This window comes from Ursus americanus, chromosome 14, assembly GCF_024610735.1.
Source record: "Ursus americanus isolate L20-20 chromosome 14, mUrsAme1.1.p, whole genome shotgun sequence".
Classification (NCBI taxonomy): domain Eukaryota; kingdom Metazoa; phylum Chordata; class Mammalia; order Carnivora; family Ursidae; genus Ursus; species Ursus americanus.
The window spans coordinates 6,924,679-6,948,462 of NC_142140.1; the positions used below are offsets into that span (position 1 = coordinate 6,924,679).

General features: G+C 40.9%; 1 protein-coding gene across 4 annotated transcripts in view; it reads right to left on the reverse strand.

Annotated features, from left to right (window-relative positions):
* The window catches only part of ATG7 (autophagy related 7), a 239,095-nt gene that overhangs the window by 149,899 nt on the left and 65,412 nt on the right, over positions 1–23,784 (reverse strand). For 3 of the 4 annotated variants that reach the window (XM_087866771.1, XM_087866773.1, XM_087866772.1), the window contains 2 exons: positions 22,394–22,469; positions 8,642–8,722 (listed from right to left, as the gene is read on the reverse strand). In XM_087866771.1, coding sequence (XP_087722897.1) covers positions 8,642–8,722; positions 22,394–22,469 — 157 coding nt within the window. The remainder of the gene's footprint in view (positions 1–8,641; positions 8,723–22,393; positions 22,470–23,784) is intronic. The other variant, XM_087866774.1, reaches the window with a different exon arrangement.

Sequence of the window (23,784 nt, forward strand, 5' to 3'; positions counted from 1 at the left end):
ATGTGACTCTCAATCTCAGAGTCATGAGTGTGAGCCCCATGTGTGGTGTAGAGTTTACTTAAAATTTTACAAAATTAAAAAAAAAAAACTAGGGAAGGCTAGACACTTTAGAATTTATCACTGTCATCAGATAAAATATTATATTAGCAAGTTATAAGGACAGTAACTTTAGGAATAGGATGTTCTCAAACAATTCGTTCACAACTTCTATGGCAAAAAAGACTGCAGAGATAAGTTCTTTTAGAAATACCTGGACAGGATATTGGAAGGCCTTTTAGAAAAAATAAAATGGAGACTCTTAAAAATCCTGCAGAAGAGCAAGCAAAACTCTTCAAAGAATTCATTGCCAAAGTGAGTCCTTTAATAAAATGTTAGGTCATCTTTGATGAATCCCAAAGGCTCCTTGTTTTAATATGCTCTGGAAATGATCTTGCAACATAATAACAAATCATCGAAAGCATCAACTAAAGCAAAGGAAACAGTAAAAACTGAAAAAGAAGATCAGGTGGATAAATATTCAGAACACTGAAATGTAACATTCAATAATAGCTACCATTCGTGGCATAATGACAACTCACACCTCTGCACTAACAGGTAAAGGGCATTCTTCACTACCTACCAGACTGTGAGTTCCTGGACAGTACAGACTCTCCTATTTTTTTCTTATCCTGTTTTGCTGTTCATTTACTCATCTATTAAATCATTAATTTTTCCTGCCATTCAAAACATTTAATCGGTTCCTACCATTTACTAAAAACTAATTATGCCTTCCAAGCTAGGTATATTTCTTGAGTAAGGATGTATATATAATTCTGGTATAACAAGTTATTTAATCAGGTAATATAATTTTACTATCTTGTCTAGAAGGATATCATCGGAAACTTCAGAGGTTCTTATTCACCTCTGTATCATTCAAAAATGTATCATGAATTAGGAGTTCTAATGTTTGTTCAAAGGAACTGCTGGGACAATAGTCATTAAAATAAATTCATGTAAATATTTATCTGAGTGTTTTCAGTATTCAATTTAAATAGTTACATGTTGTATACAAACTGTGTATATACAAGCGCGTACATCCATAAAAGATATCCCAACTCAAGCTGATGGCTCCCTTATTAAAAAAACCCAGCAGTTACTACCATGACCCTCGTTCCCTCCCTTCTTTCCAAAGCTGTTAAGGGTGGAGGGAGAAGGGAAGGAGATAACACAAAATTTTATGAATATAAAAATAATATAAAATATAAATATATATTTAAATAATATAAATAAAAAGGAAAGAAGGAACATGAGTAGATGATAATTGGGGCTCTTTGTCCATCAGGAGTCAAATCAATGCACTATTAGAATAGTGACAATAAACTCTTAGAACTCTGAGCTGGGTCAGTATGTTCCCCATCTTAAATGTAGTCGGGCCTAAAGAAATGGAATCATCAAGAGACTCTACAATCTCAGAGTCATAAAACAAAACCCAGTTGTAGATGAGCTCTTGTATCTCTCTTTACTATAGCTGAGGAAAATGAGGCTCCAGAGAGAGATGGCAACTTTCCAAAGCCATATAAGAGGTCATGGTGGGGCTAGTTACAACACTCATTCCCCAGTGTCTCATCCAGAATAGCTTGGGAATGGTACCAAAGAAAAACTCATAGAACAAGGGTACTTTTCTAGGATCCACAGACATGTTTCAGGGACTTCATGAAGCCAGCAAAATTGTCTGCAAAACTGTGTGTAACTTTGCGTTTTTTTCAGGGAAGCAGGGTCTGCTGTTTTGGTCAGTCTGAACAAGGTCCAGGACTCAAAAATTTTAAGAACCACTCTGTCAAGGGAGGGGGTTGGGGTGGTGAAGGGGAGGAGAGGCTAAAAGTGAATGAGATTAATTACAAACTAAAAGGAAACCAGATTTTCAATAGCCTGAAGATTATACTTGGGCCAGGCAGCCAGTGGAACCATGTAAGATCACAGTTCTAAACTTTCTGGTCTGGATGGTAAAAGGATCCTGTAAGAAAAACATGTGTTCAAGCAAACCAGCCATGTCTTTGTGACCACAGGTGACAGAGAGAAGAGCAGGCAGTACAAACTTAACTACCAATTAGGTGGTCTCAGAAGACCACTGGTCAGAAGTAACAAGCAAGGCACAGTTCTCTGGAATCAAGGGGGAAGGTTTTGGCAGTATTTGTCATGAGTCATGATGGAAGGTTTTTGCAGCTTCTCAAAACCAGGGCAGCCTTGACCTTCAGTCAGGCCTCTCATCGTACCTGCTTGTACAGTGAGCCCGGAAAGGGTTCCACACACCCCAGGTGACCTATTTCAATCACAGGGTCTTTGTTTTTTATTTCTGATGTCAACATCAGTCCCTGGAGTGGGCAAAGGCCTTGGTACTTGGTCACAGGGAACTGGATACACGTCAGCCATTGCAATTTCCCTGGGAAACAGAAAATATTTTCCCCACTCTATGGATGAGGAAATTGAAGCAAAGGGAGAAATGTCCAAGGTTTTTCAAGGAGGTGAAGAGCCAAGAGCTCCGAGGTTAGAACTTGCAGCTACATACTCCACGCTGGCTCTGGCTGGATATTCTGTCTCCTTTAGGGAACCAAGCAGCTCTGGAGATTGGGGAAACACTAGTTGCTAAGCACAAGATGTGGGATACAGTTTACACCACACAACCATGCATATGGAATCCATCACACATTACAACAGAAGACTTGAGGCCTCACTGGGTAAATGAGATAGGAAAAGGGAACCTGGGGGTTACTCATCATTTTCCAAATCAGAGATTTATGTCCCTTTTGGAAAGGAGAAGGAAAACCTGGCCACAGCCCAGTTTTGAGTAATATTTGCCACTGAGAAGCTGTATGCAAAAATTCCTGGCACAAACTCTGGAGAGCTCTTCCGATTGGGCTCTGGCCAGTCCTTAAAAATGATTGAGATTTAAAACCCTATCACACCAGAGAAGCAGGGAGTGTCCTTGGTGCAGCACCATAAATCCCTCTCTCTAAAGCTAATTTCAAACATAAAATAGGAACGTTCAGAGAGAAAAATTATTTACACATACCTCCTTACATAGAAATTTTTTTTAAGTCAAGAAGGGTAGAGGTCAATGGCTAACCATGGTCTGAGTGGCGAGAATACTGTCGATTATCTTCTTTAACCTTAAATATATTTTCTGATTTTTCTAAATTAAAATAGATTGCTGTGGAATAAAGAATAAAATTAAGTAAAAAAAATATAAGAGCTAATAACTTTGAGGGTCAGTAGAGAGCCAGAGCTTATCTCATCCAACTGACTCATTTATAACAAAAGAAGAAACAGAGGCGGACAGAGCAGGGAGCACCTTGCTTGTGGTCACTCGGCAGCCAGCAAGGGACTCGGAGCCAGGACCCTGGAAATCCCCTGAACGACTTCCTGGCCTCCACACCACACTGTTGCAGCTGCTGGATTCCTTAGGCTAGGAAACCCCCTAAGCTTGGTGCGAGGTGAGAAGCAATTTTATATGGAATTGTAAAATTCGAAACAGCAGCCCCAAATGTTACACAAAGTACGCTAGATTCCAACTCAAGAACAGCTGAAATTGAAATGGCACTCACAGAGAGGACAGTCACAACTGCTATACTGAAAAATTGCATAAATGTACCATGTTTTCTTTCTTCTGGCTATTGTTCATGCAATTCCCTGTCTATAATGCCTTCCCCTCCTGTTCTACCTCCCACGTGTTTCTAGAAATTCCTACTCATCCTTTAATATCAACTCAGAAGTCACGTTCTGCAATGCCATCCCTGGTCTCTCCTATTTGAAAAAGTAATGGGTACTAGGACACCACCACAAGAGGACGCACCTTGACTGCACAGCCTATCACTACATAAGCGAGATCACTGCTGCTTTACAGGTCTGTCACATCCTTGAAATAGCATTCTTTTTAATCATCTTTGTATCTCTGGCACCCAGCAGGGTCTCAAATGGCAGCTGAATAAATGAATACCTGCTAACAGCCATACAGCAAGACTTGAACCTCTTTTTGAGTATCTATGACTTGTCTTTCTATCCTCAAAAGGGTGCACTTGTAGAACCTAAGGCAACAGATTGCTTTGGGACAGAGGTTTTTCTTAAAGTTTAAATAGCTGAGTATTGTTATTTCATACTTCTTACGTAACAAAGAAATATGATAGAAAAATGTTAGGATTACATAATATCAAAAATAAATGGACAGGTTGGCAAAAAAAAAACCCAAAACAACACAAAAAAACAAAAAACCCATACAATTTACTACATGAGGATACCAGCCAAAATGTATTATTCCTACACCCTCTCTATCACTCAAGGCACACATACAAAGATACACAAAAAAAGTTAATAGCAAGTCACCATGGGAAGTTTAATCATAACCCATCAACAGAAGAGCTCATGGCCTGGTAAACACCAAAGTGTATTATTAGGGTTGCTAATTGCTAATTAAAATCCCCAGATCAGGTTTCTGGGCACAGCCTGCTACATCTGTGCAGTGGGCAAGTCCCAGATGGTATGAAAACCAAGATTGGGGCCTGCTTCTTCATGAAAGGCTATTCCTGCAGTATCACAAAGGTTGTGGGTGACAGATTGTGCAACAAGAAGAATATGCACATGCAGTCACCTCAGGCACAGCCCTGCTCCAAACTACAGATTTGAAAGAAGTTTCTAGTCAACTTCTGGGATCCAGAAATCAGGCATTGTTGCATAAAATACCAGGGTACCTAGCTTTACCCCTTATAGCAAAGAGAATGGTCACAATATTCAACATACTGTCCTCCTTCCTTGAGATGGTCTGGGAAGGGGGACAAAGGGACTTCCTGGGTTGATGGAAACATTCTAGACCTTGACTGAAATGTGGGTTGCATGTATGTATACATTTGTCAAAACTTACAGAATTGTTCTCTAAGACTCATGCCTTCTACTGTATATAAATTTTATCTAGAAAAAAAGAACCATGCACAAAAATCGAACTCTAATTAGGTTTATTTTCTGCAGTGGTATGAGCGAGCAATTTTTTTTTTTAAGATTTTATTTATTCACTTGACAGAGAGAAAGAGAGAGACAACCAGTGAGAGAGGGAACACAAGCAGGGGGAGTGGGAGAGGAAGAAGCAGGCTCCCAGCAGAACAGGGAGCCCCATGTGGGGCTCGATCCCAGAACCCTGGGATCACGCCCTGAGCCAAAGGCAGGAGCTTAACGACTGAGCCACCCAGGTGCCCCTGAGCTAGCAATTTTAAAACTATTTTCAGTGTATTCTAGACTTGAGCAAGTGAGTAGATACATGTAGGATAATAAGAGCCAGGTTTCTCACGGTTGGGCAAGGTAGTTACAAATATGGGAAGGGGGAATTAACATCACCAAAGGGGATAAAATACATCATGTGCCTCCTAACATGAAGACAGGTCATCATGTCTTTGGTCGTTCTGCCAAAATTTCATAACCTGACTCTAGTCATAAGGATACATTAGACAAAATCAAGTTGAGGGAAATGCTACAAAATAACTGGCAAAATATCAACATATTTAGGTTAAGAAAGACAAAGAAAGGCTAAGGAACTTTTCTAGATTGAGGGAAGCCAAAGAGATATGACAATTAAACACATGCTTGATCCTGAATTGGTCTGGGAGAAAAAAACCTATTAAGAACATTACTGGTACAAATAACAACATTTAAAATATAGGCTGTGGATTAGATAATAGTATTGTGGCAACATTAAACTGCCTGAATTTGAAAATCTATTGTGTTTGGGTAAGAGAATATCCTTTTCTTAGGAAATACACATTGAAGTATTTAGTTGCAAAGGACCACAATGTCTCCAACTTACTCTCAAAGTTGTAAGAAAAAGAGAAGGGTGGGGAGGAGGAAGCAGGGTGGGTGGGGAAAGGGGAGTGTGCACACATACAAATGGGACAAAATGCAAACAATTGATCAACCTGGGAAGAGTATAAGGAGGTTCTCTGTACTATTCTTGCAACTTTTCTGTAAGTATAAAATTGTATCAAATACAAAGTTACCAAAAAAATACCCGAACTTCCCCCAAAATGTTTAGTGTAAGGCTACTAATAACTAATTCAATGTATTATGAGAAATTCCTTCAAGAATATTGGTTTTAAAATTCTATTTTCCCTTCTGGTAGCAATCCATAAAAACTTCAGTTGGCTCTAAATTCCTTTTTAGAAAAACAACTCATATAGCTTCAAATAAGATTTTTTGAAATTCTGTGGCAGATACCATCATTTTAAGAAAGTCTTGTAAGACAATAAATAGAAACTGGAATGAAAATGCCTCTTCACAACCCTCCTCCCTCCAGATTCTTCAGTATTTTTTCTGTAAGATGGAACAATTCATCTGGCTACATGCCAAGTTAAAACCAAACAAGATAAGAAACAATTTGTGTGTAGACGATTCGGCCTTCCCGGACACAGTAGAGAAGTGTATTCTTTCCCACCTCAGGCCTCATAAAAGGTCTACACATATATATAAATATGGAAATGAACAGAGCATTAGTACTCAGCAGAGCTTATTCTATCTTCCCTATCTTTCTGTCTGTATTTGTGTTAAATTAGATACAAGTATGGCCTTGGTCCTGGGGGGGGGGGAAAGGGCAAAAATACCAAAACTACCAAAGGAAAAACTTGCTTCATGGATATCAAAGGAGAATTTTTAAAAAGTCATTTTTAGCCCCAAAGAATCTTTTTGAAACAATAACAACTATGATATGACTCAGTATAAAAATATTATGCTAAGTATGCATTAAGAAAAATTCACATGCACAGAGATGAAACTATAATTGGATTTGTCATTTCAAAGTATTAATGTTGGGCTTGCAGATAATAGAGAATGACATTCTCCTAAGCGAATAAAGAAGTTAGCCAAGTAAGTGAATGCGGTGTTTCTACTGTAAGGAAATACGTGCACCAGTGAAGCAACCTTTTCAGCACAAAAGAAATTTAATACCCAGACCACATGAAAAGTGATCGCTATGGGAATAGCACAGCTGTTAAAATCCAAGGCAGTTTGTATTAAATCGTCCAGCATGTTTATGTAAAGCAGGACTCTCAGAATGACCACCAAGAGGAATTAACTTCGCTAACGAAAAAGTGATACCTATACTTAGTTTAATGCTTACAATAAGTGTGAAAGAAAAATGCAAAGCGATTCTCTTCCAGAGAATAGAAGGCACCTCAGTTAGCTGGTATGCTTGTGATTCTTTCATAAACAGTATCTCAAGGGCTAATTTAATTAGAAAAAGAACAAGAAAGAGTCAGTGTTTGCATTTCACTTACAGAACCCAATTATCTTTATTTCATTGAGACGCCTGATCTACATAAAGCCACAGAAAGACTGGCACCTGGGCCAAATGACTCCAGTATGAAAATTAATACTGCCGAGTTATGCTGAGACCAATTAGCTCAGCCTTTCAAAGAAAAATACAATGTGCTCACTAAAAAGCATATAATCCTAAAGCTTGTGTTTGTGAAGACAGAAGTAGACATCCTTGAGTCCTTGACTTGAACAGCCAGGATATCTCAGAGAGATGACAAAAAAGAACCAGCTTGTGGGTAACTACTGAAAAATGGTAAACTTTAAACCTCAACGCTGACACTTGGGATGCAAGATGATAAAACAGCTTAGTTAACTGTTTGAAGAAAAAAATTACTCTCAATATTTCAGCACCTAAAATTATCATTTATCAGCACTCTCAAATCTGAGTTAAGTTTTTAGACTGGTTAGGATTGTGCTTTCTCACAGGATATGACCACGTAAAGTTTAAAAAAAAAAAAAAAAAGCTTATCAACTTAGAGTGGAGAGAATTTCCCCAGAATTCAAACCCTTCCATACTGCCAGATGTAGGCTCCATGGCAAAGAAGTCCTGAATTAGAAGTGAGAGGCCAGAGTTTGGGATTAATGACCCCAATACTATTTTGCATAACACTTGAACATGAAAATCTTACAAAGAAGCTTGAGTTTTAAAAGCCCAGGTTAAATGACTGGCCATCAATGGCTTAACGAGGCATACAAAAGAAAATTAGCTATAAACACACAGTATACAGGCACAAATACCTCAGACTATCTCTAGGCCTATGAAAAAAATCAGATGCCCTCACTGTAGTTTTGAGATACATCAGCCGTTTCCCATTACAATGAGGACATACCAGCTCTATTTTTAGAGCCTCTGGAAAGATCAAAGCTGAAGGGGCCCTTTTATGGGCTCCCTAGCTGGGGCCCCTAATCTCTGTTTACTTTTTGTCATTATGTAGATCTCCAAAAGACAAACCATGAGGACTGCCTGGTAGCCCCCCTCTTCTAAGGAACACTTAAAAATTGCTCTATGATGGTCCATGTGAGCAAGGAACCTCTGGGAAGGAACGAAACCTAGTAAAATTCACATTCAAGCCAAAATTATTGTGATACCAGTATTGATACAGAACTACAATATCTAATTCAGTCTCTCTTTGTACACTATAAGTCAAACTTGCTCAGGCTGGTTTCCCTGTGAGAATGAACACACATAAACGACAAATCCCTTCTGGTTTTTTAGATGCCATCCCTCCCCCTCAAAAAAGTCCCGGTGCCTCTGGCTGGTAAGGGTGATAGGTGCATTTTTAAAAACAAGTCCCTCAAACGCAGAATGACTTACTTTGGAAGAACAAGCTGTACATTTGTCAAACGCCAGACTGACAGGAAGGACATTATCAAACCGTGACAGAAATCCCCGGATCTAAAAAAAAAAAAAAAAAAAAAAATAGAACAAATGCCATCAAGCTCAGAATGCCCATACCTGTGAAATGTATTTGTAGTTTCTGACAAGAAGTGGGAAGTAATATGGTGGTCTTGACACAGATTACTAGCAAAAATGAAGTGCACATGGATATTTTTCCTTATACTATAATCAGTTTGAGGAAGAATTATATGTCTTTTATTCCATTAAGAACCTTTCCATGTATTTGAGACCTAAAAAAAATCCAAAATACAAAAAGAAAGCACTACACTGTAAAGTATCATTGTGATAAATGTCTTAAAAAATACTAGCAGGTCAACTAGTTTATGATGACTCAACTGTCATACACAAGTTACAGTGAATATGGGTAAGTGTGTACATGCAGAATATGATATTGGGTGGGGCATCACAGGGAGAAGGCCTGGGGACTCTGCCAGGCAGAGACGGTTCTAAATATATATCTAGCTATTTGCTTGACTTGGAATAGATAGGGATAAAAATGCAAAACATCACCAAATTTATGGGGAAACAGCGCCACCTCGAGCATAAACTTCTGGACTACAACTGACTGCCATTTTCAGGGTATCAGCTATAACCAGGTTTCAAAAACTATGATTTAAGTAATTTACTGAGAACATTATACCTTTCCAGAACTATACTTACGCCAAACGGGAAGTTTTAAACTGTTGTGTAGATCATTAACATATTATGAAAGATATGAATGGTAAACTCCATGAAGTCTCCACAGGACTTGGCATTTGTATAAGTAGACAATGTGAATGAATCCTCTCATGAGTTAATTTATTTGATCTTCCCAACTGTCCCCATTTTATGCTGATAAAACTCAGACTCAGAAAGGTGACGCAACTTGGCTCAGGAAAACAGAAAGTGACAGAGCTAAGATTCGGAAGTAGGAGTCTGGACTCCAAACACAGTCCAGCCCCCTCCTCCTACTTTACCCTCCTTCCTCCCTTTCTCTCAGGACATCACACGTTTGTCTTCAATACTAGGTCTCAACACAAACTAACAGTCTCACCTGAAAAGAGCAAAAGAACCAGCCACATACCCTTCTTGCCTTTAGCTACCCTCCCAACACTCCCCCAAAATAAACGAAACAGTAAAATCAACACATTCTTTACGGAAAAAAGCTTCCTCTGCATTGGGATAACTCCATCTTCGTGCCTACACTGCACCTAACAGTCTAACTGCATGTTCGTACTGGAAAATTAAACCTGGACAGACATGGCTATGGCTATCTTTTAAATACCCTTTTCAATGTAATCCAAGATCAAAAGAGTATTTGGTAGAAATGATAAATTAAATAGCTGGTATTAGTTAGACGGCCTCATTGTGAGCCTCTGAAAATGTGACAATCTTTTAGTTCCCTAAATCTCGGGAATGTGGTGACCATTTAATTATGTAGTACTGGAGGCACAATCAGGGTTTAAGTTTGCTATTCAGGACAGCAAAACAGGAGACATCAAACTTCTAGGAAAGTTAGAGGCTTAAAAGAATTCTCAAAGCCTGGTCGTGCCTCAGTTACTTTTATATTTGATATATGTATACCATATATGTATATATGTGCATAATATATGTACATATTATATATGTGTATATTATATATATTTTTATATTAAATTCCTCAAAAATGCGACCATATTTTGCACATTTTCCATTAAAATGTTCATTGATATAGCCTATGTGAATGTGTCTATAGGCTTCACAAGGTTTTCTTCATTCTTTTTTCTCCTACAGCTAATATCAAGCTTTATGCTGTATAAAGAAATATTGGTCATTTTCTCTGCTAAACTGTCTCATGACTACAGATGGGAGGTAAAACTGACGGCAAGGGAGACAGAAGACCAAATTAGGAACAGGAAGGAAGGCAGGAAAGAAAAATATAAAAACAAAAAACACAGGTGGTGAGCAACAGAAGAAAAAGGAACCAAAATGAATGGACTGGCCAAGCATGGGCCACACACTATTGTTTAGCACCCCTAGACAGCTCTTTACTAGGAAACTGTGATTCATTTTCCCAGGAAATGAAGTAAAATAACATCTGTGTGTGAGGCCTTTCAAATTCACCAAGTTGGTATCAGAAGGCCCAGAGCTCAAAGTTAGTTTTAGGTAACTTTAAAAAGGAAAGCCTTCTTCTCAAACAGAATGCATCAGACTCCTAATGGGTATCTCCACGGGTGAGCGCCCTCCTTTCCATATAATGCCATACTCTGCCACTGATGCATTTTTCTAACACACAGCTCCTGGGTATGTCACTTTTTAATCAACTTTCTGGAGCTGAAACAAACACGGCAGAGAATTCCTTATGCTGGTAGTCAAGATCCCCCCACTAATCTGGGACCATACTGCCTTTCTGTCTTTTTTTGTCTTTTTTTTAAGATTTTATTTACTTAGAGCGCAGGTCGGGGGGTGGGGGTGAAGGCAGAAGCAGAAGGAGAGGGAGAAGCAGACTCCCACCTGAGCAGGGAGCCCGATGCAGGACTCAATCCCAGGACCCCGGGATCATGACCTGAGCCGAAGGCAGACACTTAACCAACTGAACCACCCAGGCACCCTCTAATTACGTCTTAAATTCAATCTGCTCACAGGCCCCATACAGCTACTAAGCTGAGTTCCTGACCTTGACTCATGCTAAATTCTGTGACTCAGAACCCTTCCTTTTGGAAACAGCTGCATAGCCAAATCTCCATCTTCCTTAAGAGCCACTCAATGCAAACACACCTTTCATAAATCCTTCATCTACCTACCATTAAGCTTAGAGATAATGTCTCCATCACATGAAATCCTTCTTTTTGATATTTATCATCAAATACCTTGTGTAATAATCATTAAAAAAAAACCCAACAGGTTAGTAGAATATAATTCATGTACCATAAAATTCATCTTTTTAAAGTATATGATTCAGAGGCTTTTAGTATATTCATGGAATATAATTATCACCAATATCTAATTTCAGTACATTTCATCACCCCCCAAAAAAACGCAGAACCCATAAACAATTAGTCCCCATTCTTCACTTTCCCCATGCCCTGGCGACCACTAATCCTTTCTGTTTTCACTGATGCATCTATTTTGCATACTTCCTATAAATGGAATCATACAAGGCTGGCTTCTTTTACTTAGCATGTCTTCATCCATATTATATCCTGTGTCTGTACTTCATTCCTTTTTGTTGCCAAATAACATTCCAATATATGTAGATATACCACATTTTGTTTATCCATTCATCAGTTGGACATTTCTTTTGGGTATCTACAAAATTGGATATATACAATAACTCCCATTATTTTAGGAATCAATGAGTCACATGGTAACTGTATGTTTAACATTCTGAGGAACTGCCAAACTGTTTTCCAAAGTGACTGTACCATATTACATTCCTGCCTACAAGGCCAACACTTGTTATTGTCTTTCTGATTACAGCCATCCTAGTGAGTCTGAAGTGGTAGCTCACTGAGGTGTGATTTGCATTTCTCTAATGACTAATAATGCCTAACATTTTTCCAGGTGCTTCTTGACCATTGTACATCTTCTTTGGAGAAATGACTATGCAAATTCTTAGATAAGTTTTAAATTTTTTTTTCTTTTTACTGTTGAATTTTAAGAGTTAAAAAAAATATTCTGGATACAAGTTTCTTTTCAGATAAGATTTGCAAGTATTTTTTCCCATTCTGTGCATCATCTTTTCACTTTCTTGATGGTGTCCTTTTAAGCACAAGACTTTTTATTTTCATGAAGACCTATTTATTTTTTCTTTGGTTGCTTTATCTTATGGTGTCATACGTAAGAGACCATTGTCTAACCCAAGGTCATGAGGATTATGTTTTCTTCTAGTTTCATAGTTTTAGCTGTTACATTTATGTCTATGATCCATTTTTAGTTAACTTTTGCATATGGTGTGAGATAAGTGTCCAAATTCATTCCTTTGCATGTAGAAATCCAGTTGTCCCAACACTTCATTGACAAGACTATTCTTTCCCAATGGAATGGTCATCAAATGACCATAAATTTAAGAATTCATTTCTGGATTCTCATTTCTATTCCATTGATCTATATATCTATCCTTATGACAGTACAACACTGTCCTGATTATAGCAGCTATGTAGTAAGTTTTGAAACTGGTGAAGTGTGAGTCTTAGAACTTTGTTCTTTTTCAAGATAATTTTGGCTATTCTGGGTCCTTTGCCTTTCCGTATGAATTTTAGAATCATGGGGCGCCTGGGTGGCTCCGTCAGTTAAGCGTCTGCCTTTAGCTCAGGTCATGATCCCAGGATCCTGGGATCCAGTCCTGCATTGGGCTCCCTGCTCAGCAGGGAGCCTGAGCAGGGAGCCTGCTTCCCTCTCTCCCTCTGGCCCCAACTCATGCTTACTCTGTCAAATAAATAAAATCTTTTAAAAAATTAAAAAAAAAGGGGCGCCTGGGTGGCACAGCGGTTGAGCGTCTGCCTTCGGCTCAGGGCGTGATCCCGGCGATCTGGGATCGAGCCCCACATCAGGCTCTTCCGCTATGAGCCTGCTTCTTCCTCTCCCACTCCCCCTGCTTGTGTTCCCTCTCTCGCTGGCTGTCTCTATCTCTGCCAAATAAATAAATAAAATCTTAAAAAAAAAAAAAAAAATTAAAAAAAAAATTAAAAAAAAAAAAGGAATCAGTTTGTGTGCTACACTTAACAAAAATATTTATTTCTCTTGCTTTTAAAGGGCAAGACACAAGTTGAACTATTTGCATTTGCCCACAGCACGGCGATATGCTTATAAGACTATATATTATGAAATGAATGAATGAGAAAAACACAAACACCCCAAAGCCTACCATATTATTCATATCTGAACTATACAAAGAAAACAACTCCCAAATAAACCACAAGAAAAACTTCAACTTAGCACCATTCACATTTTCCAGGCAATCTGAAGCCCTTTCCCATCAACAATGTTTTAAATCCCCAGTATTAAAAAATGCACTGAATTTGCACAAGATGCTCCGCATTCCCTCAATCTTACAAGAGATGCATAAAACTTAAAGAGCAGAGGTTGCTACTTAAAATTTTAGCACCTTCCTTCGACATGCATAAAAATCGTAGAGCTATCTAAAATGCAGGTACCTTATGCGAAATCCTAATAAGTACATTCAGACCTATTTAAGAGGCCAATCAGTCCCCAATTCACAATCCAAGAAGTTCTAAGGATTTGTGCTTAGCTTGAGTGGGGAAAAACTCACCATCACCTTCCTACTTAGAAGTGTGCAAAGCATGTGCAGCACTATGCTCAGTGTCTTTCTAAACTTATCTAAGCAGAAAGAAGAATCCCCTGGAACTGGACTTGAAAGGGCTGGAGTAAGGCCTGAGAATCTGTATGTTTAACAAGAGCCCCAGGTGATTCTCATCAGGCAAGCACATGAAACAGGAGCTTTCAGTTACCAACCTTATTTATACCTTCCTGTGGTTTGCTCTACACCACTCAACATCACCTGTTAAGAGGTCAGAAAACAGATGGAAGCTTTTAGCAAAGCTCCCATTCTTTCCACGTTTTCTAAAAATAGCACCACCACACCTACCTAATTTTGCCCACATCTAAAAGAACATTCAAATGAAAAGGCTTTATGAAAGGATATTAAAGTCATTTCTCCATCCACACAGGAATAAGTAAGGCCTCTTGACACTGCTCAAGGTAATTCTCTAACTTTTGGGACTGCACACAGTTTACTGTAGTCTTATTCTATTACTAGTATTTACTATCAATCTTTCTGTACAGGAGGGTAGGCATTAAACAGCTCTTTTAAAAATCTAACTCTACCTACAAATAAAAACAATAAGCACATGACAGAGAACAAAAGAGCAAACAACAATGACCCATGCTACAACAGGATATTTACTCCCATTTTCGTATTTTTTAAAAAAATATTTAATTATTTAACTTCCTTTTAAATGGCCTCCTCTGAATACTGAGGGGGGAAAACTGCAGATTTTACAAACACACATGCCTCTCTACCTAGCTCCGGGCCTTGTAAGATTCCTTAGAGGGGCCAAACCTTGCCTCCTTCCCACACTCTTTATTTTTTAAATTCACATTAAGTTTTTTTCCTCTTAATACAGAAAATAATAAGGAAGAAATTTAAATGGCCCATATGGAAGCGGATCTGTGGTTGCCTGGGGCTGAGGGTGGGGACATTACCTGGGAAAATGCAGAAAGGAAATTTTGGGGTTCACTGGGAATGTTCTACATTTCACTTGGGGTGCTGGTTATATATGTGTATGCACTTGTCAAAACTCATTAAAATGCACACTTAAATGAGCATATATAAATTATACCTCAAAAGAGGTAATTAAAAACTGTTTATAATCTTAACATTTTCAAAATAGTACAGAAAGGCACAAAATGAAAAGTCTAAGTCCCTATTGCCTCCAACCCCCTCGTCCTCAAAATAACCTCCAGCATCCAGTTTCCTGTGTTGCCTAAGAAAAAAAAATATTTCATGCACAAACCAGCTCTACAATGTATCTTTGCTACCCCCCACCCCCAAATATTTAAAAGCCCACCTGGGAATGACAGAACCTAGAAGAAATTAGCTGTGGTTTCTTGGCTCCTTCAGCTCTCATGGCCCCCAGGCCCCATCAAGGACGAAAGCAGCCTGAGCTGAAATCCCCATTGTCAAACACCAGTGAGGCACTGGTGGTATTTGCCTTTGGCTAACAGGGCCTTGTAAGAAGGACAAGTTCCCTTCACCAAGAGAAGTAAAACAAACCAGGAGGAGATATGCAAAAGTCCTCAGACCAGGGCCTTTAAACTCTCTTTTGCCTCCCTCCTGGCTGTCCCTGCAGGACAGCAGGAGGTCCCAGCCCCAAATTATTAGGCACACCTGTGCCCTGCCTAATTAGCTCCACAGGCTCACAGGCAAGAACACCTGCTTGGGCTGGAGGTGTGGGCTGGGGACAAGGTGTCAAGGGTCCTTTTGGAAACAGAACTCGGGTTGGTGGGAGCACAAAACTCAAAGGCATGTTCAAAGAGCAGGATTTGGTCTGTGTTAACCTGACGAGTAATGTACTTTGTCCCATAGGATGCCACAAAGAAGCCATTTTTTTTTTTTTTTTTTTAACAGACTGAAGTTCTCAAATGCCTAATGTCCCTGGAGGCTGTCACTGAGTAGATCTGGAAGAGGGATGGGAAATTTGATTCTGAAATGGCACAGCCAGACGTGGGAACCCCTGGATTAGGCCACCTTCCACTTAAAGCCAGTCAACTCCAAGTCTATACCCAGACCTGCTCAGATCTTCTCCAGTCCATTCTCCAGACAGCAGCCAAATCTTACCATGTTATATCCAGCTCATTACTTTCCACTGGCTTTCTGCTGCCCCTGGGGTGAGGATCCAAGCCTTTCAAATGGCCTATCGATCCTGACTGCCTCCCCTTCACCCCCTTGACCCCCTCCACTGTGTTTTCCCAGCCCTGTGTTATAGGCACATCTGCAGCCCTGCAGGTCCTCAAACTCACAAGCACCCTTCTCACCCATCTTCTCCGCCTCTTCTATGCCTCCCCTACAGTGCTTACCCCTCACCTTTTTCCCTTCTGCATAAACAGGTGCTCCCTCCTCTCCTTGCAAGCTGTGTGGGAAGGCATGTCTTAGAATAAAATTATGTGGAAAATGGGAAGAGAGGGAGGAGAGCACTGTTAAGCGCCATCCCTGTGTCCTGTGCTCTTGGGTGTTTTCACACATTTATCTCAATTTGCCCTCGCAACCATCCTGTGACTTTCTCAGAGAAGTAGTGTGGCTTGCCCAAGGTTCTACAACCGCCCAGTGGCAAAGCCAGGAATCTGAGTTCTGTTCCTTCTGACTGAAAAGCCTGGGGAAGAGAGCCGCAGAGCACAGGGGAGATAAAAAGAAAGGAGGAAAGAAAAAGAAGGCCACAGGAATTAAACTAACAAACACAAAGTCCTGCAAAAAAACAAAAACTCAATACCTAGCTGGTGGCTATCAAGGCCTGGGTGAATGAAATTATCTTCAGTCATTTATGCTTAGTTGGCTACAAAATAAATAGATCAGGAATAGAAAGGGGCTGCTTCCCTTCTGGGCTACTGCCAGCGGTGTGTACATCAAAGCTGAGTAAAATCAGCTTAAGTTCTAAGCCCACCTTGCCTTGATGGGAAGCGGAGAGCCGATGGTCGCAGACAAACAGCCATGCTGAGCGGGTACATTGTGGCCACAACTGAGCTTGCTGCGCTGACTTCACACCAGTTTCCGGCAGACCTAGCAATATTTCCAGAGCTTGGAGTTTGCATAAATAAAAATGAACTCCAAACTCCAAGAGATGACTCTTGGATGTTGAAAAGAGTCTTAATCGAAATCAATGCCCAAATGGGGAGTTGGGCAATTGCAACACCCTAGGCACGGCACAGTCATCTTCGTTTCAGACAATGGTGTTGGTGACTACCAACGATCTACCTCTCGTTATTGGACTGGAGTCACCGGGGGACAGAAGAACTGAGCTGTAAATGAGCCAGCATCATTCTTAGAAAAATCCTGCAGAATGGAGCTATTCTTTACAATCCTTCCCAATGCACTCATTGCTTCCAGAGTTTTATGAAGATTCTTTGTAATTCCCTTTTTAGGAGAGCGCATTTTACCATTTTAATTAAAAGTGAAAGAGAAAGATAAAACCAACATTTACTAGTATCCCTTATGTGCCCAGAACTGTGCTAGTGCTTAGTAAATGTGATGTAATCTGTATGTTAATTCCAAGAGTTTATTATATAATCATCCCCATTTTACTTGTATAAAAACATGAAATTCAGAGAGGATTGGTAACCTGCCCAAGGCCACACAGTAACAAGTGACAAGAGCTGCCTCAGATCTTTTGTAAAAGGAGCTAAAGAATGAATGGATGTAAATGTAATTAAGAAGCAAACCTAGGGTTCTAATCGGATCTATATGATCACAAAGCCTATAGGCTGCCTCCCACACAGGACCTCTCAAACAGGACGGCCTCACCAGGGGAGCAAAACTCGTGGGGCACAAGTAACATGCTTACACTGATAAACTTATGCCTAAGTCTTCTGGGACAAGAGATGCTCTCTAAGACACATTTGAACTCTGTCACTAGGTGTAATTCATCCCCTTTGTCATGCACCAAGGAAGGCCTATCACCCTCTCTTCTTCTAGGCCCCAAACAGAAAGCATAGACATTGTCAGATCTTGTACCCAGATCCCTCCTTCTATTCAGGGGCCTCCCACTGGAATGAGGTTCCACCACATCCAAATGGCTTGGGGTATATCCATCAACTTATATGATTCCAAAAGCAAATGGAAATAAATACGAACGGTTTATTGTGCCAGTTACTGAACTTCTCTGAACATCACGGTGCTGGGCACAGTGTTTGGGCATCATCTGCTGAAGGGATGGTTGAATGAAAGGGGGTCTGGGAGGATGGATAGGTCACAAACTATAGCATCTGATACGGAGAGGGGGAAGGAGACTCCCTTTCTTGGGCTACATCTCAGGAAACGGGCTTTTATTGCTTATCTTCTTAATCTCCTTCCTCAGCAGTCAGTCCATCCATATCATATCCCTAGAGGCACACTGCGATAAGCATTTCTGAGCAAAGTAAAGAGAGCTTATTAAAAGCTAAAGGCCTGAGGATTTGTGGGGGCATAGCCTGTGCAGACAGGCCAGATAACTAGCAACCCAAGGCATGGCTAGGGACCCGAGTTCTATCTCAAACTTGTCTCAGAGATTTCCCAGGCCAGGTCTCTCCCAGGGTCCTGTCCTAGTTCCGCCTTTGTTCTGCTTTTCTGAAAGTAATTAAAAGAAAGAATTCAAGAGCCCAAGAGAACCATGGGGTTGGCAAGTCCAAACCCCTAGGAAGGGCATACACATTCAGGGACTTTATTCATCAGTACTTCAGAGCCAAGAGTACATTCACCCAAAGACAAAAAATGTGAACTGCCTGGTCCACAAGTGGGATAAAAGCTGACTGCTATATTAATGACCGTGGTGTTTGGAGGACTGTTGTATTGCCACCTTGTTTTTCATTTTCTGAGGGAGGTCCAGTCAAATGATCAGCAGCTCCGCAGGCTGCCAATTTCCGTCACATTCAGGATATCTCAGGAACCTGCAAACCAACTTCCTGGAGATATCAGGAGTGGCCTGTATATTTCCTAACTCTTGAGCTGTGCCTCGCACCAAAGAACCAGGAAAAGGGTCTGACCTCATGGAACTCAGCCCCCACCCCAGCAGCCAGGAAAAGACAACTTTTTTTTTTTTGTAAGATCCCACTGGATGGAGAGCAGAAGGAACAATACTATGCTAAGATGTACAATGAAAAAAATTCTCTCTACAAAAGCCAAACTCCAAAGAGTATACTATACTGTATGATTTCATTTACAGAAAGTTCAAAATTAGACAAAAGTCTCCCACAGTATTGAGAGTCAAGGGATGCTTGCTTCTGTGTCGGAAGGACACAATAATAGATGGAAGAAGCATGAAAGGGGCTTTGGGGATGCTTGATAACACTTTATTTTGATCTGTGTGCTGGGTACACGAGTGGTGTTTATTGGGACGCCTGGGTGGCTCAGTCGGTTAAGCGTCTGCCTTCAGCTCAGGTCATGATCCCAGGGTCCTGGGACTGAGCCCCACATCAGGCTCCCTGCTCAGTGGGGGGTCTGCTTCTACCTCTGCCTGCAGCTCCCCCTGCTTGTACTCTCTCTCTCTGACAAATAAATGAATCTTTTTAAAAAAATGAGTGGTGTTTATTTTGTGATAATTCAAGTTGTATACTCAATGCTTTGTAGGATTTGAAGCACTTTATCCAGACAAAAAGGGGGTTATGCTCATTGCTGGCTGCTTGCAGAATCCCATCCATGTACACTGCGCCAGACATTTTTAAAAAGAATAAACCCATAAGCCTAGTTTCTTACCTTCAAATGGTGTTCTCATGGTTTTCAAAAATCAGTCCACTTTTTTTCAGGCTGACGATCATGAATATTAGGGCCTAATCAAGCCTTTTCCTGCACTTGGCCAATCTCTGGATGGGCCAAATTCTGCTAAATTCTGCCTGGGGTCCCACAGGCAAATCAACTAAGTCATCCTCAGGCCTCCCTAGTCTGACACGGAAAGCGGAGACACAGAGCCCACAGGCTAAGTTAAGCAACTTTCTCCAGATTACACAATGAGCTGCTGGTGGGGGGCCTTGCGATTCCTATCCAAGGGCTATCACTTTTCTACTCCAGCTCATTCCACAGGGGCCAATTAACACACGCTCTCCTTTGGGGAACAGAAAAACAACAATAACAACGACGACGACGACAACAACAACAACAAAAAAATGAGCCCAGGGAACTCACGGGTTGTTCTCTGTATGCAAGGCACACAAAGGGGTTTACCAAGTTCCTCTCCAAGAGGAAATCTGGAGAGCCAGGAAGAGGAGGAGGGAAGTGCTGAGTCTGCAGCAGGGCATTGCAACACAGCCCAGTGTTTTTGTGGAAACGATGTTCTCCTAATCAAAACACAGTTGCATAAATGGACTCACTCCACTTAAAAAAGAAGAAGAAGAAGAGGAAGAAATTTAAAGCCTATAAATAGGAACCACACAACCCTGATTAATTTTAAAGTTCTTTCTCCACTGTCTTTTTTAGATAGTAGCTAAAAATAAAGGCTTGAAACTTGAAATAATGTAAGCAACTAATCACACACAAGCACTGGGCTTTTCCCATATATGGCTGGGTTATTCTTCAGCCTTTGAAAAGACCAAATGAAGAGATGGCCAACAACCAAAATAATCCTTCAGACATTTGAAAACGAGGAGAAAGAACTAGAAGAGTTGGTGAATGACAAACAATTGCAAGGCTCAATGGGGGTAAATGACACTGAGAGGGATTAGTTGCCATAGTACTTTAAAAACATGGGCACATGCATTTTGACACTGGACCCCTTCTATAAAGAGACTGTTTTGCCCTCTGGCCTCAGCACTAAGAAAACTACAGCTGCGATGATTTAACATAAAGGACTTAAAGAAGGAGAGAAGTGCAGGGGCATGACTGAAAATTTAATTAAGGCCCTTCTCAGTACGAAATCTGTAAGGGTGATGAGGGCACATCTCAAGGTCAGAGGAAAGGGACAGAGACGTATGAAGAGGGGAAATGGGTAGGGATTCGAATGAGATTGGAGTGTAAATAGCAGAGGTCAGCTCTAGAGGACAGCTTTCTTATGATGGAGGGTTATTACAGTGTCTGTTGGGTCCTGCCTGAAATGTTTCTGTAGAAAGATGAACACATTCATGTCAAATAAATGCCACATAGTGGCACACAGTCTGTATGAGACAGACTGGAAAAGCCACATTTGCACTATGTTTTATGGTTTACAAAGCCTCATCACAGACATAATCCTGGACACAAAGTAAGGCACCTGCTTTTACTGATATGGAAACTGAGGCTCCAGGAGGGTAACTGACCTAACACAAGGTGCCTGATGGGCGACTTAGTGCAGGAGGGCTGGAGTAGCGACCGGAAGGCAACACTTCCAATGGGCAGGCCGGGGAAGTTTCACTCATAACACCTCACAGAGAGCACCAGTAGGAGTGCCAAGTTGAGGTGCACATTTTGGTTCATCCACTACCTCTCTGTGACCGTGGGCAAATAATTTCCCCTCTTCTGATTCAAATCGTCAACTGGAAAACGATAGGGCTATCCTAGAAGACAGGAGGCAGAAGGTAGGGAGGTAAGGGGAGACCAATGTGGGCTGAGTGGGCCACCCTGCTCTTACCCTCAGCTGTGAGCCTGTCCTCACAAACCACAACAGGGCTGTCGGGCACTGTCACCACTTCCCGTGTGGAGACAGCCTTCCTCTTACACACTGAAATACATAGATGGCACCTAGAGAAATGACTTCCAGAAAATAAGACTGGAAAACGTCTTCATTCCTCTAAAAACATAGTTACAAAAACTAGTGACAAGGCAACATAAATCTGAAATTTTCGTTCCAGCACTTTTTTTCTCTTTCCCTCTCTATGGGATGGATCTTCCTCATGACACTTCGGATTCTTTTTCTGAAAAGAAGCCCTACTTTTTAACACTTCTAATGGTTTTCCCATGCATGCCCATAAGGCTTTTTATGTGGCTAGGGAGTCAATAATAAAGAACAGCAACAAAAATAACAAGCATCCTTCACTGAGGGCCTATGACACGCCAGGCACCACTGCTGAGCCCTTTGCACCCATCATCTCTGATCTCTGCAACTACCACACGAGGGCGGTATTACTGTCTCCATTTTATAGAAGGGAAAACAAGGGCTCAGACAAGTTTAGGGATTTGGCCAAGGAAGGCCATCTTAATTAACTGCAGGGCTAGGATTTAAACTGTCATCTGACCAATTCCAGAGTATGTTCTTGCTGCTGCTTCTCCATTACGAGACCTCTAGTCAACATGCTAAATGCATCCAAGACTCTGGGTGATCGGTTTGTTCATGATTTCTCATCACCATCCCCGCAGAATGGGATACTTGCCAGGTAGTCTTAAAGCACTCCTACTGAAACTCAAGGCAGCTGGAGGATAAGGAGGGTGGAAAATGGCGGGCTGAGCCGATGGTATGGTAAAGTGACCCCAAATATGTTTCCCCTGCACCACTGGGACCAGGTCCAGAATTATGACTTCATTTCCAAATCACCAACCTGGTGAGGCACAAGCCCAAGAGAGGTTGGCGGCTCGTTCATACGGTCATCACTGCTGCTGGCAATGGCGTAGCCCCTGAAAAAAGAAAACAATTAGAAGTGCTTGTTTAATAAAAGTTTATGTTTAACATCTGTGAGGATGATCAGGAGGGGGGCCATGTGAGATTTATAAGGATAATCGAAAATGCCCCCTGCAAGAGCACGAGCTAGCGAAAACCTAATTTCCATGGAAGGAAAAGCGGAAGAGCACACACAAAAAATGCCTGAGTTTTGGGGTCAGAAAGGTCAGAGCGTATGACCACAGGCAAGTTGCTTAACTTCTCTGTGCTCTGGGTCCATTAACTATAAAACAGGAATAAGACCATTATGAGGCATAAGTTAGGGAAAGGTTAAACTGCCAAGCGCAATGTTTGGCACATGATAAGCGGATTAATGTTAACTCCCTTACTCTGAGATAGTCTTGTTAAAAAACATGGGCACGTTTTTGCACTGAAATTTTGAAGTGGAAAACTTTCCACCCTTAACTTCTTGAGGTGACAAGAGTGCTAAAAAAATGGAGGAAGAAGATAGAACAGCGAGGAATTAATTGGTCAGGAGAATGGATGCACTCCTTCCTGTGATGTTCCCTTATGGCACAGAAGACATGCGACACAGGACGTGGCTTCAGCCTACAACCAGGGCGAACAACGCAGACAGAGGGGCCAGTGTCAAGGAATGGCAGAATCTGCTCTCCAAGAGGCCACACTACACTTAGAAGGCAGAGGTAGCCCAGGGGGATGACAGAGATGAGAGGAAGTGTAAAAAAAAAAAAAATGCTGCTTCTTTTCATTTAACTGTGTTACAACTAGACCAGCTATGTATGCTACCAACGTTGTACAGAGGTCATCTTTTCAACTATGTAGAAAAATTCTTGAGTCATAAAATAGAACATTCAATGTTAATTTCTGAGAATTAGAAAAATAAGTCTTTCAAAAATTCAATTCTCTCCTGCCTGTGTTACAAACAGCATAGCAGGATGATTAAAAACAGAGTTTGGAGCAACACTGTCTCGAGCGAAAGCCCAGCTTTACCACTTACCAACTGTGTGAATTCCAGCAACTCATCCTCCCTATGACTCAATTTGCCCCTCAAACATGGGACAGGTAGGTTTTCTGATAGGTTTGCTATGAGGATTAAGTGAGTTACTCTTGCAAAGTGATTAGAACAGTGCCTACCACAAGGTAAGCACTATATATTAAGTGTCTGACAGATAAAATAAATTACAGTGTATTTGTCAGATAGGTGTAAATACCCACATGACTTCAGTCTGCCTCCGCTAGCTGACACTTGGCAGCAGAGCCTTGGGCAGATATGGAGAGAAAATCTTAAAACTTTAACCATTTTTCTTTTAC